Here is an 18,533-nt window from a genome sequence, read left to right as displayed (position 1 = left end):
CCATGCTGTGCAGGAGACACCATAGTGCCAGCACCTCCAGAGGAAGGGGACAGATAAGCCATCTTGGAATGTGTCCCTAGGGTGAAGTCACATGGGGGGAAAACCCAGAATCTCTGCAGAGCCTAGGGGTCTAGGAGTCTAGGTTCAAAAAACCAGCTCCCTCCCACATGAACTGCATGCCCTTAGGTAAATTATTCCTGACATCTGGCATGCTGACCTATAGAACTCCAGGCTAATAGGACTTGCAAGCGTTCACACACAGTAGGTCCTCAACAAACCTTAGCGTGTCTTCCATTGGTGTGCCTATTCACATTTCTGTTCCTTTCAGCTAGCAGGGTGCTGAGCATGTAATCAATGCCATCTGTTGGCACAAACAAACTGACCAAGAGAAATGTGAATTATAAAACAAAAACAACAAAACCCCACTGACACACCACCACCACCACCACCACCACCACCACAAACTCCCCCAGGCTCTGCCCACAGGTGCAGAAAAGCCCTGTTGGTACTGTCGAGTCACCATAGCAACCGAGGATGCTCTAGCCAGCCCCAAAGGTTAGTTAGTAACGATCAATTTATCTTGTAACCATGGAAACACCAGCTTCTGTGGGATGCCGAGAGGATGTGAGTTTCTCTCCTCACTTCAGTTACAGCTCAGCTAAACACGCCTCCATCTTCAGTGGAAGTGACTGTTTTCCACATGACCGTATTTACATACGGGTAAACTACGATGTGGGCCATCAGCAAAGAAGGGCAGGTTGTAGGAATTGTTAGGGTTAGGGTTCATTTGCTTAACTGAACCATTCTCCACTCTGGGTCCTGATCACCCAGAGCCAGCCTGGGGACTTTGTGCCATTTGATGCTCCCATTTGGGAACAACCCTCTACATCCAGTCTGGCTTTTGAAGTTACATTTTAAACAGACTTCCACCACACGGGTGAAGTTTGGAGAAAGCAAAGTGTCCCTTCAAACGTCACTCCCGAAGACAAGCAGCAGGGATTGGGGCCCTGGGCACACACCCAGGAGACAACAGGGTTGGCTTCCCTGTCCCTGCGCTCCCAACACAACCATAGAAGATGGAATGTCTGACTTGTAGGCTGGGACTTGTATCCAGCCAGACGAGCCTCACTATGGTCAGCTCCCGGTCTTCTCAAGGGCTCTTACACACAACCCCCAGAAAAGGGCGTGTGTCTTTGTTCTGGCTCAAGAGAATCCACACCTAAGATCACAACTCCGAGGCATTCTCCTGCCGCGGAGACCAGGCAGAGCGCCAAGAGGTCATCTGTATGTCTGCCAGGAGGAGCCTGTTTTGTGTGGAGAGAAGGGTAGTGGTCTGCTCCAACCCGGCACAAAGCAAAAACGGATTAAACCATCCATCTCCGTCACAAAGCCCTAACGCTGCCTCCCTGAGCGGTAGGGACTAAAGTACCACCCACAGTGGAGAGAAAGGGGGTTGCCCCGAGGACACCAACAAGTGACAAAGTGCCAGCACCAAGCAAAACCAGAGTGGGGAGGGCAGCTCCTTTCCAGCTTGTCCTCTGCCAGCCCGGGGGGCACCACCGCAAACAGCGAGTGGGGGTTGGGCAGGGAGGGGCGACTCCCGCTGTCCAGGCCCCTCAGAGCTGTCTTGCTCAGAAGTGGGGTGCTCAGTGGAGACAACTCCACTCCACCTTCGGTGTGCGAGGGACACGGGCCACTTCACCCGGGACAGCCAAGCTGGGGGCCCCGGGTACGTGCACCAGGTGGGACTGCCGGGCTCGGGACAAAGAACCTGGCCAGGGACGCTAGAGCTGCACCGAGGAGGACAGCGAGGCTGGGGTCCTGCAAACTTGGAGACCCTGGGAGCATGGGGAAGATTCCGGGTTACCTGCGCGGCCATAAAAGACAGATCCATGGTGTCGCTGCTGGCGTGGCTGCTGCTGTGGCTGCCCGCGCTCCAGTCCTCGCTGCTGCTGCTGCTGTTGTCGTCGGCGTCGCCGCTGCGGGTCCAGCCACCCGCACAGCTTTCAGGGAGCGGGCGGAGGAGCGAGCAGGTGCCCTCAGGCCCCGGTGGCCGTGACCTCAGCAGCCCCTGCGTGGCGGCGCCTTTCCAGCCCTCGCGGCGTCCTCGCTGGCGGCTCCGGGCTCCGGCTCCCGACGCCGAGTGGGCGGGAGACCCCGGGCGCGGCGCCCCTCCACGTGACCACTCCCAGCCCCACCCCCGGGGGCGGGCCGAGCAGGACCCCTGATTTCTTGCCATCCGCTCTCTACCTTGGCCAAATGGGGAAACTGAGGCCTGCGGTGGGCCAGCGGGGTTGGTGAGCCAGCCTCCAGCCCAAATCCAGCGTCGTTGGCGCCCTTCCTAGGGCACTTGACTCCAGTCTTCCTGGGGTTGGCCGAGTGATGGGGTGACCAGGAGTAGATAGACCCGGGCTTTCAGTGGCAACCCTGTGCCCAGACTCCCGGAGTGCTTGGCTCTTGAATTGGGCAGAACAAAGCGGGAAGTCTGGCTTTTCTGTATTGTGTGGCTTGGGTAAATCGGTGTTTGTTTGAGCCTGGGTATCCTCATTTGTATAACTGGAGTAAACAGAACATAGGAATTAAATAATGTGTCACCACAGGGTGAGCTATAGCACGACCATTGTCCCTTAGCAAAGACCGTGGAGTGAATGTCCTTCCAGGATGACATACACAACCTGCAGACAGTGCCTGTGGCTCTCCTAAGATGTCTTACCTCAGAAAGGTAGCCCAAGCCACACAGGTGTCATAGCTGCAAAGCAGGGAGCCACAGAGATGCCCAGTGGGCTCCCCTCTCCCTCTCCCTCCCTCTCCCTCTCCCTCTCCCTCTCCCTCTCCCTCTCCCTCTCCCTCTCCCTCTCCCTCTCCCTCTCCCTCTCCCCCCTCCCTCTCCCCCCCCCCTCTCTCCACCCTGCCAACATCTCTCTCTCCTTTCTTTTTCTCCCTTCTCACCTCCCACCATCCTCTTCTGCTTTGTGTCCTCTTTTGCTTCTTAGGCTCAGCTCCTCTTCATTCCCCACCTCTGGTGCCCATCACTTCTGCACCCTTCCAATCTGTACTGGCTAGTTTTGTGTGTCAACTTGACACAGACTGGAGCCTCCAGAGAGGAAGGAGCTTCTTGTGGAAATGCCTCCATGAGATCCATTTACAGGGCATTTTCTCAACTAGTGATCAATGTGGGAGGGGGAGGGCCCAGCTCACTTTGGGTGGTGCTATTCCTGGGCCGGTGGTCCTGAGTTCTATAAGGAAGCAGGCTGAGCAAGCCATGGGGAAGAAAAGCCAGGAAGCAGCATCCCTCCATGGCCTCTGCATCAGCTCCTGCCTCTGGAATCCTGTCCTGACTTCCTTCAGTGATGAACAGCAATGTTGAAGTGTAAGCCAAATAAGCCCTTTCCTCCCCAACTTGCTTTTTGATCGTGGTGTTTCATCACAACAGAAACCCTAACTAAGACACAGTCCAAGTACCTGCCTCCAGTCTTAGTGCCAGAGCTACCCTACTGGGTCTCATCCCTCTATGGCAGTGGTTCCCAACCTTGCTAATGCTGTGGTCCTTTAATACACTTCCTCATGTTATGGTGACCTCCAACCCAATTATGAAATTATTTTTGTTGCTACTTCATAGCTGTAATTTTGCTACTGCTATGAATTGTAAGGTAAGTATTTTATATTTTATATTCAGGATATCTGATATATGACCTTTGTGAAAGGGTCATTTGATCTCCAAGGGGTCTTGACCCAGAGGTTGAGAACCACTGGTCTGTGGCCTGGTAGTTCCTCAGCCTACCCAGAACCTTCACATTGCTTCTCTGCAATTTCACCTGCTTTAGCCTTTATGGGGACATAGAATCCATCTGAAATGTATTCTTCCTGACCTCCCCATTTCACTCAGCACTGCATCTGAAAGTACACTTTCACCATGAAGTCTTAATACCCGCAGAGGGGTGTGTGTGTGTGTGTGTGTGTGTGTGTGTGTGTGTGTGTGTGTGTGAATTCATGCGTGCATGTGCATGTGTGTGTGTATGCATGAGTTTGTTTGTGCATGTGCACATATGTGTGAATGTGTGTGGGGTACAATTTAAGCAATGATAACCCTCTGCGGTCTAACAAGAAACATAAATGGAGCTGGAGAGATAGCCTGTCCAATAAAGACTCAGGCTCATAATTAAAAAGAGTAAATAATGTCCTTTAACCTTGAGGGCATCTCTCCAAAGCTCTTTCTTATCTGTCCCACTGCCCTAGCCTCTTGCCATCTAAATGGTCACAATCATTGTTCTCTTCTTGCACCCTCCCCCCCCCACATTGTTTACCTGCTTTAACCTTTATGGGGACATAGAATCCATCTGAAATGTATTCTTCCTGACCTCCCCATTTCACTCAGCACTGCATCTGTATTGATGGTGATTGATGCCACCATCGATCTTCTGGTATTTACAGGCTACCCAGATTTTTTTTCCTAAAATGAACAAGGCTTCAGTGATTGCTTTTGACCTCCTCAGTAATCTGTTCTCCATGTCTGTAATTATATCATTTCAGGAAAGTTCTACAAATGGAAGCGTGACGAATAACCCTCTGGTTCCCAGGAGATTCATCCAGGATGTGCTGGCAACAGTTTGTTCCTTTTTATTGCTAGGTAGTGTTTTATTTGCTTGATGTACCACAGTTAGTTTAACCACACATCTGTCTGAGGACATCTGTGGTGTTTCTGTTCTTTGATGCTTATGAAACCAGCTGCTAGACTCATGCACACCTGAGGTGTCGTATGAACATGTCCTTCACCCATTCCCACGGCTGTGGCCCTGGAGCAATGTTACCTCTACAGTGCGTCCCACAGATCAGGGCCTTTGGTGGCTCCTCAGCCTGCAGGCCTGACCTTGCCCACTAGAAACCCAGACTTCTCCTGACTGTGCCCAGGATGAGAGGGACTGGGTGGAGTCAAGCCAGTGGTTTTCATTTCTGTTTTGCAAACCCACGGCTCCCTGAGCACCGCGTGGTCCGTACTTAAGTCCAGCCCCATGTCCTTGGACAAAGCTCATCTGCCCTCCTTGTCCCTGGGCTGTGGGCCGTTCACCTCTGGAAGAAGAGGCAGGGGTGGCCGGTCAATTCGGAGTTCATTTCCAGTGCTCATCAAGTCTCAGTGGTAAGCACTAGTTCCTCACACCGTAAAGAAGGAAAAGGGCAACTTCCTGGGACACTCGAGAACTCCACAGTTGTCCACAGAAGGTCGGTCTGCAGGTGTAGTTCTGGTCACTCAAATGGACCGCTGTTACCTATTCAAGTTGGCAAGCTATCAACACAGATAGAAAGTTTTCTTCTTTTCATGCCGTGTGTACCAACAGTCCCATTTTACTGCAGAGTGACTTCTGACGGATGATGGGTAGGCACAGCCTACCCAGCCACTGTCCTGTTGATGAGCACTGGAGTTCTGGCAAACCTTTGGCTGTTGTGAATCAAGTTCCTATGAACACTGGTGTCTGTTTGTTCTGCACATTCTATATCCTCAGCAGAAGATGAGAGTCTCAGTTCACACACTTTTTGCCAACACTTGATACTTTCATTGCTCTTTACTTAGCCACCCAACTGGGTGTGAAGTGGCATTTCCTTACGTTCTCAGATATGTATTTCCCTGACAACAGATGATACTGAGTGTGAGTTCATGGTTCAGGGGCCATGGGTCTCTTTTCCTCTGCAAATGGTCTGTGCAAATCTTTCACTCACTTTTGAAAGCTTGGATCACTTCCCACTTTGTTATTGAGTTGCTAGTGTTCTTTACATATTCAGGAAACAAGTTTCATGTCAGACACATACAAATATTTTCTCAGTCTGTGACATTTTTTTTTAAAATCTAGTGAATCTTTAGAATTCTATCTAAAAGGATAGATGTTTCACCTTTCCTCCTCTTTATGCTTCGAACTGTCACCTATTTTTATTTTTATATGAGCTTTGAATTAAAGGTTGGGTTTTTCTCTTTTCTAAAACAGTATCCAACTGTGCTGGAGCCATTTGTGATGAAGACCGTCCTGCCACTACTAAAGAGACTCAGCGTTTAAGGTGGCACCCACTCCGAAGTTCATTCTGCATTTCTCCTTAAACTTGGCTTCTGGCCTCCACCTTAACCCCTTCCTGGGCAGAGTGACACGTTAGAGGATCACTCTCTTCCCTAAGGTCACTGTCCTCTCTAAATGCTCTGTCAGGAATGTTCACAGGCATGTCAAATGAACCTTGGAGGTCACTTCTAGCTCTGTCAACTGTTTCCTCAGTAATGTCTCCCAAGTTGCCAATATGGCCAGCACAGGGCTCTGGTTTCTGCCTTCTCTCTGTTTCTGTCTGAATCAGAAGATGGCACTATCGAGGTCCTCTGTGTATTTATATTTCACAAGGGCAGAGGGGTTTAGAGGCCAGCCACACCCCTCTTCTGTGGCTGGGTAAGGGGTTGTGCCTACTCAGAGGAAGAGGTGTCTTGCAGGGGTCTCTGAGACTACCACAGACAGCAGAGAAATAATCCGCAGGAGGCAAGAAGGTAGTTCGGCTCAACATGACTCAGTAGCTGGTGTGGGCTCAAACTTTGGAAGTCTGACCCCCGGTAGTTGATTTTAGGCCTATTTAAAAGTAGTACAGTTTGATGAAAACTTTCCTGGTGATAATGAACTCAGTCCCGTGTGCACAATAACACATACATAAATCTCCTTGAGGAACAAAGTGAGCTAAATAAAGATCAGATGTGACTGCACTGAAACGTTTTATAAAGTACATGTGATGCCTTCCATAAAGATGGATTCTGTAGATTGACCGAGAAAAAGAACCGGGGCTAGGAAGCAGTAGGGGGGATCTAGTATAGTCTCCCACCACAATTTATCATGTCTACTCCCAGCCTTCTGGGTGGATAATAGGTTATACATCCCTTTCTTTGAAGGACAGCACCCTCTCTAACAGTCCAGATTGTCCTAGTTCTTATCTGTGAGCACAAGGACCTCCGTGCCTCCTACAGTGCATTTGCTGAGTCTCCAGAAATAGTTTTAGGGGAGAATTGTGCAGGAACTGACATCAGTCTCCTCTCTCCCTCACCCGATTCTCAGTCCACGTCTTGTTGAGGGCCACCCAAGGACCTTGTTTCTCTCCCAGGAGGCTACCAGCTGGTGGGCCTCTTTCAGGGAGAGTCTTTGTGGATCCTTCTGCTATGGACCTTTCTCTGAGTGGTTCTGATTTTATTTCAAAAACCACCTCTTCACGGTAGAAGAGACGGCCCAGTAGTTAAGAATGCCTACTGCTCTTGCAGAGGACCCATGTTCCATTCCCAGCACCAACATTTGGGTGGCTCACAACCACTTGTGACCCCAGCTCTAGGGAATCCAGTGCTCTCTTTTAGCTTCCTTAGACACCTGCACTCATGTGCATTTCCCCTACTCACACACTCTGACATACATATATACATAATTAAAGATTTAAAAGTAAAAAATTGAATATTGAAAAACCCCCCACCTACTTCTAATTGGAGGCCCTCCAGGACCATACTGGCTTGTGTCTGTCTTATCAATATATTTTATTTGTCCCATAGCATTTCTCTGTCTCTGAGACAGACTTACCTGTTGGAAGAAGTGACATGCCATGGGTCGTGAGGGCTCCTGAGTTCTTCCAGGGGCTGGCAAGAACGCAAGGCCCTGGTGAGCTCTTTCCTGGTCTGTTTATCATTGTGCTTCAGTGTGTAAGCTAGGAGGAGTGAGGCCATCTTTCCCTCACACGAGATGGCCCTTTTTACTCCTAAACAGCAAGTGAATCCTTGCGTCTCTACATTGCCCTTCTGTAACACAGCCCACTGTGTCTACTACCCTGTGTCTCGGGCCTGGTATCACTCCTGCCTCTGGGACTTGCAGACATGGGGTTAATGAGAGTCACAGAGAAGATGGCACTGGCTGGTGTCTCAGGAGCTGCTGGCAGCCTGGTGGTGGCTTTTCCTCTAGCTTGTTCCTGGGGATCAGGTGAGGGTTGATCACTCCAGTCTAAGGCCAACGACAGATGAGCGGCTCACCTAGCCACTCAGAGCTGATGAGGGCAAGAAGCCAAAGGCCACCACCAGCTCTGGGTCCTGGCCACTTGGTCTGGGATATGCTTCGGTTCCAGGGACAGTCAGGATGTGCTCATGCCCAGCCAAGCCCTGCATGCATAATTCATGTGTGCCCAGAACTCTGGATGCAGAGGCTAGGAACAGTGTGTCCTTTCAAAGGCGCCAGCCAGAAGACCACAGCAGGGGCCTGACCTGGCCACTGATACTGCAGGGGGATGCAGAGCCCGCTCTGGTGGAGGCCTGGATTTCTTTTCTTTTTTCTTTCTTTTTTCTTTTTTCTTTTTTTTTTGAAACTGAAAGGCTTCAAGAATTCATGAATGTTCCACTGAGTTTAAGAAGCATAAAGGGTGGCATGGGGATGGGGGTGGGGGCCATGGCCCAGGACCCATCCTTGGAACAGACACAAGAACAAAGCATGTAATCATGGAGGTAAGGAGGAGGAAATCCTGCTGTCTTGGAGGCCTGACCCCAGCACTCCCTCTTCTGCCAGCTCCCTCTCCAAGACGCCTTTGTTTAAAACCCTCCCTACAGGGTCTCTCCCAGGGGTTTTGAAAAAGAGACTCTGAGATCACTAGTTATGTAGGCCAGCAGGGGATCTTGTTAAAATGCCTAGTGCTCTGGGACCAGACTCAGCAATCTGGACCCAGATGATTCTTGCGGCTACCTCTCCCAGGTAAAAACTGCAGCCCAGGCTAGCTCCATTTAGCAGGAGCTACCATGATTGCACAGTACCTCAGTGCATACAAACCACAGGAAACAGACTGAGGTCCCTCAGCACACACGGGCAGTGGTGGGATTTGAATCCAGAGCAGATGACAGCAAAGCCCTTGCCTTCTCACAATGGATTCTGCTTATAAAGAACGTGCATTTCATCCAAACCAATGCAAACGCTCTAATTATGGTCAAGTAGGGAAGAGGAGATTCACTCTTCCATTGTGTCTTTAGTTCAACAAGTACCAGGGTAGTGAGATGGCTCAGTGGGTAAAGGTGCCTGCCACCAAGCCTGAGGACTTGAGTTTGATCCCTGGGATCCAGTTGGTGGGCAGAGAGAACTGACTCCTGAAAGTTGCCCTCTGCTCCACTTGCCATGACATATATACACGTACACACACACACACACACACACACACACACACACAGACAGAGTTCAGATTTTCTGAGCCTTTACTATGTTCCAAGTACTATGTCCCCAAAAGGAGAAAGTGTGACCAAAGCTACAGCTGTGAAGAGACACCATGACCAAGACAATGTATTGAAGAAAGAGTTTATTAGGACTTACAGTTCCAGAGGGTGAGTCCACGGCCATCATGATGGGGGAGCATGGCAGAGGGCAGGCAGGCATGGTGGCACTGGAGAGCAGTAGCAGGGAGCGGTCCATAAATACATGACAGAGAAAGAGAGAGAGGAAGAGAGAGAGAGGAAAGGGAAGGGAGGGAGAGAGGAGAGGGGGGAGGGGGAGGAGGGGGGAGAGGGAGAGAGGGAGGGAGGGAGGAAGAGAGAGAGAGAGAGAGAGAGAGAGAGAGAGAGAGAGAGAGAGAACTGGGAATGGCATGGGCTTTTAAAATCTCAGTCTGTCCCCAGTGACACACCTCCTCCAACAAGGCCACACCCCCTAATCCTTTCCAAACAGTTCCATCAACTGGGGACCAAGTATTCAAATGTATAAGCCTACGGAGGAGGCCTTTCTCATTCAAAGCACCCAGGGAGGTGGAGGTGGATTGTGTCTTAGCTCTGCCACTTGCCAGCGACAGCACCATGAAGCAACTTAACCTTTCTAGGCCTCTGTATTTTCATCTGAGTGTGGAGGACTGAGGAAGTGGAGGGTTATCCAGCCCCATGCTGCTGGAGCACGCAGGTGGAGAGGGAGTGTGTTACAAGGAACCCCTGCACCCACCCGTGTTTCTTCTGGTTTTCACAGATGCTCTGCTGGATGGAGTGCAGTGGAGGCTGCCGAGTGAGGGCTGGACACTTCTAATTTGATCATGAAACTGGTGACATGGGACACAGCTCTCACCTCAAAGGGGAAAAGAGACCCTACACGCTGGGTCAAATGTCATAGGGTGACTATGTCCCAAGAATACATGTTCCCACATGGAAGCAGCCACACAAACGAGCTATAGTCATTGAACAAAAGCAATGGATCAAGACATCTACTGAATATGGTGGTGACATTGGTTGGGCCGATGACAGCGAGGCAGGAAAGTTTGGGCGATAGGGTTCAGATGGTAACTGACAACATTCTTCACTTTCACACTACCCCCCAAAACGAGAGGTCTGTTTGTACATTCTAAAAACATGTACCTAGTAGTCACAGGATGTCAGGTCACACACAGAAGTGGGCAATGATTGGCTATTATGAGGACTAAAAGTAGCCCAAGGTAATTTGGGACCTGACCTGTAGCATTCCAACCTCTCTACAATCATGAGGCGCTAATCAGGCAAGTATTGCTGTAGAACTTTTCACATAGGCTTGGCCCCCCACGCCACCCCCAACTGGGAACTTGAGTTCACAAAACTCACCAGCACCTAGCAGGTAGCTGGCTTAAACAGAGGATTCTGGGAGAGTTTCGTGAGTGAATAAATGAATGGATGCAAGAATGAGGAGACTTTAAGAGGTGAAACCCTACCCTCTAACCATCTCAATGGCCTTGCCTATGTCCTTTGCCCAGGCACACATCAGGACAGACTTTTATAGAGGGGGACTGGATGGACAGGTGTGGCTCACCTGTGGATTAGTCTGTCCCCGACAGCTAAAGGGTTCCCCACAGCACAGGAGATGCAGTGATTTGAATGCAAAACGCCCCTCATAGGCTCCCAATCTTTGAACATCTGGTCCCCACTTGGTGGTGCTGTTTGGGGGAGGTTCTGGAACCTCTAGGAGGTGGAGCCTGGGTGGAGGAAGTATGTACTCAGGGGTGGTCTTTGAGGTTTCATAGCTTAGCCACACTTCCTGCCCCCGCCCCCCATGTATACGGATGAAATGTGATCTTCCTGCTTCCTGAATACCAGGCTGGCCTCAGGCTGCAGCCAGTGTATCTTCCTTGCTGTGATGGACTCTGTCCCTCTGCAACTGTAACCAACAATAATCCCTTACTTCCCGGAGTTGCTTTCAGTCAGGGTGCTTTACCAGAGTCCCAGAAAAGAAACTAACACAGGAAAGCAGAGCGAGTGTGGAACAGGGGTCCCCAACTCTGCTGTACCCCGAGAATTAGAGACATCTTGTAGCTCTCTTCAGTATGGGAGCAGAGGGACCCTCACATGCATCACTCATTCACCCCTATGTAAGTATGAACCTCCAAGTACCAGGCACTGTACCAAGCTCCCTAGTTGCCAGGCACTGTGCCAGGCTCCCTGGTCACCAGACACTGTGCCAGGCTCCCTGATCACCAGGCACTGTGCCAGGCTCCCTGGTCAGGGAGGACCCTCTCCCAGACCACAGTCTGACTGTACCATGCTGGATGGAAGCATGGCCACTGCCCAACAATGAACTCACAGTACAGATCTGTGCTGGCCAATATGGAAGCTGCCTATAGCCCTTGAAACTCATCAGCCCGGGTGGGAAGTGGAAAACGCAGGCAGGCTTTGAAGATGAAGTATAAAAATTTAGCGTCCTAAACACCACATGCAGAGTTGACAGTACTTTGGATACACTAACTTAAACCAAGCCTAGTACTGAACTAATTGCATCTGCTTCTTTTGACTTTTTAAATATCATGTCTAGAACATTCTAAATCATCTATGTGTTTCGTAAGTCACTTCTCTGTGGTGGGGAAAGGTGCATGCAGAGGTCAGAGGACAACCTCAGGTGTTACAGGCCGCAGAAATATGAAGTAGGAACTCAGCTGACCTGGAAGAGTCAAGAATTTTTCCAGAGGAAGCCCAGGCTCAAGGGTATTGGTGTTATTTGGATTTTTAATATATCAGCTGTTTCCTGCTTTGAATTTTATGTGTGCTATTATAGCTTCCCCAATTGATTCTTTTTCCTAAGAACTTCTGAACAGTGTGGATTGATCATTCCTTGGCCATACACAGTTAAAGTATTTGGATAACAGCCTCAGGCAAGGCTTCCTGCTTCCAGGCTTTCTGTTCTTTCTTTTTTTAGCATTAGAATCAGATGTCTGCCTTCTGCAATTGTCTTCTTTAGCAAGCATCCAAAGCCAGGGCCAGCTCCAAAAGCATCCAAGGATAAATGGCAGACGAAATAAACTTTCCAGACCACCTGCTGGTCTCCTGAATTAAGGTTAAACATCCATACAGAGACGCCACCTAGTCCAGGCTGATGTTAGGTACATAGCTTTGCTTTTTGTGAAAATTAAGCCCAGTACCCCCTTTCCAAGTGACACCTCTAGACTTCCCCTTGAACAACTTAGAACAAAAGGGTTTTTTCATACCAGGTGCTTCAAGCTGTGATGCAAGTTACCTAGCTACCAAGTGCTCGTCCCCCACCCTGCCAGAAAATGGTGACAGAAAAAAAGAGGCAGTTTTATTTTAGTGACTCATAGACTCTTTTACCTAACCACTTCTAAGATTGTGGTTTGAGCACATTCATGGTAAAGTTTTAACGTTTCTCCTAAACATTTCTAAGAATATAGTTTGAGCACATAAAATCCCTTTCTGATTTATTAACCGATTCCAGCCCTTAATTGACCCCACCTCCTTTATTCACTGCCCCTTTGAGCTGCAAATGAAGCTGACTATCACTGTTCTGGTGGGGACCTTGAAATTCTTGCCTTGTATTGTAGAAGGGGGTTACTGCTTGTAATCTCTGTAGACCTGTTCCCCAAGGGCACTGGTGAATTTTGTCTCAGAAGAAGAAAGTGAATGGACTAAAGAGCTTGGTGTACTAGATTCATTCCCTCAGATTATTTCTCACCTCTCGTAGTCTCTTCTGGAACCCTGGGAAAAGACAATTAGAGGCTGGACCCTAATAGTCTTTGTTACTCAGGTGACATTCCTCAGGGGCTGCCAACCTTCTTTTGCACAGAAGTTAACTCTCCCCCCTCCCAACCTCAAGACAGGGTTTCTCTGTGTAGCCCTGGCTGTCCTGGAACTTGCTTTGTAGACCAGGTTGGCCTGGAACTCAGAGAGTTGCTTATAAGAAAGAAGGTGTCTTACTGGACGGGAGCTTGCCAAGTACACTACACTGGCAAGTGTACTACAAGCCCCAGGGGTCTACTTGCCCCCACTTCCTGGGCTGGGATCACAGTGCACGCCTCCATCCCTTGCTGTTTCACGTGGGCTCTGGGGACCAAACTCACCTCCTTGTGCAGCAAGCTGACACTGAGCTCTCTCTCCAGCTCCCTGGTATGCCACTGCTAATGAAGATTCTTGGCTCAAACGGCTCAAAGCAAACAGTGGGTATAGGAAGGCTGTGGGTACACACAGATGTGGGTACAGGAAGGCTGGAGGGGTCTGGGTAGGCTGCATGGTCTTGGAGGACTGCAGATGTGTGGATGATGGCCGGAGGGGAAAGTAGGTAGAGGCTTTGGCGAGGGAACCCATTTGAGAAGTTCTAACCCAGGTAAGGCCCCATTTTCCAAGTTGACAGAACAGCCGTTTCTAGCCCAGCCACGTTCACTTTGCACTTTCTGGGGAATGTAGCCTTCTGCTGCTGTGTGGAGTCCCAGGCAGACTGGGAAGCTCAGCTGCTGGGGTGCTTATCCACAGTAATGTCTGGTCTCCCCATAAGCCCATGCCGCCTTCTATTATCTTCCCCCACCCACAGAAAGTGCTCCCCAGCACAGTTCCCAGCTAGACCATCCATGCCACCCACACCTGCACATGCTCCGAGGAGCCACCGGAGTCTGCTCCGGGCTGTGCCTCTTTTCCCTCCTTTGCTGGCAGCTCCTCGGCAGAGGCTGATGAAGTCATTTTAATTAAAGCGCTGATTGCACTCAGAGGAAATGGCCGGGAGTTTGCAGTTCTGCCGGGGTGGGTGGCCAGCGGTGATGGTGACGCAGAGAGATAAGTGAAAGATGCTTGTCCTCCAGTTCAGGGCAGCCCTGACCTGTTGTCTCACAGGGACAATGAGGACGGTGGTGACAGTGGTCCAGGCTGCTCCTGTTTTCCTGTGTGTCATGGCCCGGGTTCCTTCACTGTCTCCTACTCAATCCCTAGGACAGCCCTGCAGGGAAGCTGCCATTCAGAGAGGAGCAGCCATCTCCCTAGGGTGGCTACTGAGTGTCGGGTCAGCATTTGAACCCAACACCAGGCCTAGCAATTTGAGGCCTGTTGAGGAATATTATTTTAACTAGGCAAAGGTGCGTTATACTCGCTTATGCTGCAGAATATTATTTTAACCGTGTAAAGGTGTGTTACTTTTGTTTATGCTGCATTTGTTTAAGGATGTAAGGATGTGAGCTTAATTATGTAAAGATATGTTCACCTGTTTCACCTTGCCAGCCTAGGGCGCCTGATTGGTCTAATAAAGATCTGAACAGCCAATAGCAAGGCAGAGAAAGGATAGGCTGGCTGGCGGGGAGAGAGAACAGATAGGAGGAGAAATCTAGGCTCAAGAGAAAAGAGAAGGGAAGAACAGGAGGAGGAAGAGGAGAGAACAAGGGACGTGCCCGGGGCCAGAAGCCAGGCTGTCGCCAGCCAGCCAGCCACAGCGAAGCAGTGAGAGTAAGATACGCAGAAAGAAGTAAGGAAGGTAATAAGCCCCGAGGCAAATGGAAGATAAAGAGAAACTGGTTAATTTAATTTAAAAGAGCTAGCCCAGAATGAGCCTAAGCTAGGCCGAGCATTCAAAACTAGTAAGTCTCTGTGTCATGATTTAGGAGCTGGTTGGTGGCCCCAAAGAAAAAGCCTTGTACAGAGACCACCACCTCCCAGGTCACATGACTCCTCAGTATAAGGTCCCTGGGGCCTTCCAGGTGGTAACTCAGGACCAGATTCTGCATTCTGCTTGTACACCCATGCATGCGTGTGGACGTGTCTTCTAGTATTGTTTTCCACCATCTCTTTTGAGGCAGGGTCTCTCACTGAACCTAGAGCTCACTGGTTGGCTGGACTGCCTGGCCGCCTGGCCGGCAAACTCCAGGGACCTGCCTGTTTCCCTCCTGCTGCTTCACACAGATCCACCTTCAATGTGCTTAGCTTTCACTTGGGTGCTGGACATCCAAGCTCAGGTCCTCCTTCTGGCACGGCAGGTGTTTTACCAATCTAAGCTGTCTCCCTAGCCCGAGGTATGAAGTGCTGGAGAAATGTCAGTCCTAGACACTGACAGCTGAGTAGCTCAAAGCCAAAGGTAGTCATGGAATCAGATTGCTCAGGACACGTGCTTTCAAAGGATGTCTGTAGTGCATTCTAGAACATCCTCCAGGTCATGCATATTGGAGGTTTGGCCTCCAGCTTAGCACTGAAGCAAGAGGCAGGGCATTGTGGGAAGTCTTGGGTTGTTGGAGATATGCCCTTCTTTAAAGGGGTTTCTGGGATTTCCCCCTCTTTTCCCCCCTATTTCCCCTCTTCTATCTCTTCCTCTTTCCTTCCTATTGTATTGTCTCAGCACAGACCCAAAAGCAACAAGGTCACTTGGATATGAATTAAAACCTCCAGTGTTATGAGTCCCAGGAGATCTCTTTCTGAACTGGGCTCCTCAGGTTTCTGTGATAGTGATGGGAAGCAGACAAGCTCAAGGACAGTGTTTTATGACCTAGGGGTGATGGTCAACAGATGGGGTCAGAGAGATCATCCCAGAGAGCAGAATGAGGGACGGTCAGCCATGCTGACCAGGGCATTCAGGGGGTCAGACCCACAGGGGTCCTGGCTGTGACATATAACCTAGACTCTGTGAAGAGACAGGAGCTGCTGTTTACCTCTTCTCATGGAGAGTGTTCTTGTCACCTGTCCCTCCCTCCCCCAGCTGTTACACACCCAGGCCTATGTTACTAGACTCTAGAGAAGACTTCTTCTTCTTCTTTTTTTTTTTTTTTTTTTTTTTTTTTTGGTTTTTCGAGACAGGGTTTCTCTATGTAGCTTTGCGCCTTTCCTGGAACTCACTTGGTAGCCCAGAGATCCGCCTGGCTCTGCCTCCCAAGTGCTGGGATTAAAGGCGTGTGCCACCACCGCCCAGCTAGAGAGGACTCTAGAGCCAGTGGAGATTAGTGGAACCCACTCAGTGATCTTGGTTTAAGATCTGGATCAGGGCCTGACTTCCAGTGGTCTCTGTTTTGCGATGGAGAGGAGGCAACAGTGGTTGGGTGACTTGGGAGCACTGTGTTGCCTAAAGGTACTTTTGAGGGTCTGGGGAGACCATGGTGTATGCAAGTTGGGATATCAGAAGGCAAACCTAGCTGACATGCTTGTCAAATACCTGCTTAGCCTTGTCTGCTCTAAGAACTCTATTTTCCCCCAGGGACAGACCTCACAATGGCCACACAATGGTAAGGCCAGACAGACACCTCTACATCCCAACTTCTCAGATGAAGGGATTACTGTATCACCACACACTGGGTTACTAATGATTCCACCTTAGGGTTTACCAGGGGCGTGTATGTATTCCTGGGAGAGTCAGTTGATACTGGTTTTGCACAGACAAGGAAAAATGAGGGGTTCTCTTTCTCTTGAGGCCACAGAGCTGGTAAGTACAGAGCTGGAATGATTGGGAGGAAGGCCTGTAAGCAGGGAGAACTCAAATCAAAGCCAGTGGGGGGGGGGGGGCGGCAGCGGCGGGGGTGGTGGTGGTGGAGGGGATTGGTTTGAGACATCATCCTGAGCTCCTGGGACTCTGGAGCTCTGCAGCTTCCTGCCAAGTCAGCCAATAGGTCAGTGTGGTTAAGCCACATTGAGTTGCCATTTGTAGCCACGAGAGTGTTGACTTATAAAAAGTCAAGCTGAAGGCTGGGGAGATGGCTTAGTGCTTAAAGCCTCTATCATACAAACGTGAGGCCTGGAGTTGAGATTTCCAGAACCCACGTGTACTGGCCAGTGCTATGTCAACTTGACCACAAGCTAAAGAAGTCTGAGAGAAAGGAACCCAATTAAGACAATGCCTTTATAAGGTTGGGCTGTAGGCAAGCCTCTACGGCATTTTCTTAATTAGTGATTGATGGGGAGAGGGCTAAGGCCACTGTAGGGGGTTCCACCCCTGGGCTGCTGGTCCTGGATTCTATAAGAAATCAGACTGAGCAAGCCATCGAGAGCAAGCCAGTAAGCAGCACACCTCCATGGCCTCTGCATCATCTCCTGCCTCCAGAGTCCTGCCCTGCTTGAGTTCCTGTCCTGACTTCTTTTGATGATGAACTATGATGTGGAACCGTAAGCCAAATAAACCCGTTTCTCCTCAAGTTGCTTTGGTTATGGTATTTCATCGCAGCAATAGTGAGCCTAACAATGACACCATGAAAGTGCTGGGTGGACAAGGGGCTTCCTGTCTATAATTCTAGTTTCAGATGGCAGAGAAGGGGATCGATCTCCTGTGAACCTGTGTTTGGTTGAGGGGGTCTGCCTCATTGAACAAGATGGAAGTGAAATCAAAGATGATTCTGGACAACAACTTTGGGCATACTCAAACATGAGCTTACACACATGACAAAATATATATACACACATATGCACTCCATGCACACACAAATGGAAAAAGAAAAAAGAAGCCCATTTGATCTTGAAGGTGAGTGTGACTAGAAGCCAGAGATGCTGGAAACTTCTGTTAGGGTTTACATTTTGCATTTCTCCTATAGCTGATTGAAATATGGTTTAGAAGACCACCATGACCAACCGCTGCTTCCAGAGCTCTGCAAACCCAACTGTGATGGCTATTCTTGAATGCCAACTTGACTATATCTGGAATTAAATAAACCCAAAAATGGAGCGGCATCCCTGTAAGGGATTTTTGCTTAATTTGAAGTGGGAAGACACACCCTTAGTCCAGCTTTTTCGAGGTGGGAAGACCCATCTCTCATCTGGGCCATACCTTCTGCTGGCAGCCTATATAAAGGACATGGAAGAAGAAAGCTTGCTCCCTCTCTGCCCTCTTGCTCTGTATTCTCCTAGCGAGTTCATTCCCTCACAGGCATTAGAGCCTACTTGCTGTGGAATGGTCTGTATGTCAAAGTGCTCTGATTGGTCAATAAAACACTGATTGGCCAGTGGCCAGGAAGGAAATATAGGTGGGACTAACAGGAGAATAGAGAAAACAGGAAGGTGGAAAGAGACACTGCCAGCCACCGCCATGACAAGCAGCATGTGAAGATGCTGGTAAGCCATGAGCCGCATGGCAAGGTATAGATTTATGGAAATGGATTAATTTAAACTATAAGAACAGTTAGCAAGAAGCCTGCCACAGCCATACAGTTTGTAACCAATATAAGTCTCTGTGTTTACTTGGTTGGGTCTGAGCGGCTGTGGGACTGGCGGGTGACAGAGATTTGTCCTGACTGTGGGCAAGGTAGGAAAACTCTAGCTACACCTACTTCTTCAGTATTCCTGTGAATATACTGAAGACCAGCTGAAGCATTGAACCTTGTGGACTGAGTGA

General features: G+C 49.6%; 1 protein-coding gene across 1 annotated transcript in view; it reads right to left on the bottom strand.

Moving 5' to 3' along the window:
* C14H14orf132 (chromosome 14 C14orf132 homolog) overlaps nt 1-2,388 on the bottom strand; it is a 38,603-nt gene extending 36,215 nt beyond the window's left edge. The window contains exon 1 of the mRNA XM_016005984.3: nt 1,868-2,388. Within this exon, the coding sequence (XP_015861470.1) occupies nt 1,868-2,239 (372 nt within the window). The 5' untranslated portion in view covers nt 2,240-2,388. The remainder of the gene's footprint in view (nt 1-1,867) is intronic.
* Between the last annotated feature and the right edge of the window lie 16,145 nt (nt 2,389-18,533).

This window comes from Peromyscus maniculatus, chromosome 14 (genome assembly GCF_049852395.1).
Source record: "Peromyscus maniculatus bairdii isolate BWxNUB_F1_BW_parent chromosome 14, HU_Pman_BW_mat_3.1, whole genome shotgun sequence".
NCBI lineage: Eukaryota > Metazoa > Chordata > Mammalia > Rodentia > Cricetidae > Peromyscus > Peromyscus maniculatus.
The sequence above is the reverse complement of the archived record's forward strand: the minus strand, read 5'-3'. Positions and strand labels throughout refer to the sequence as shown.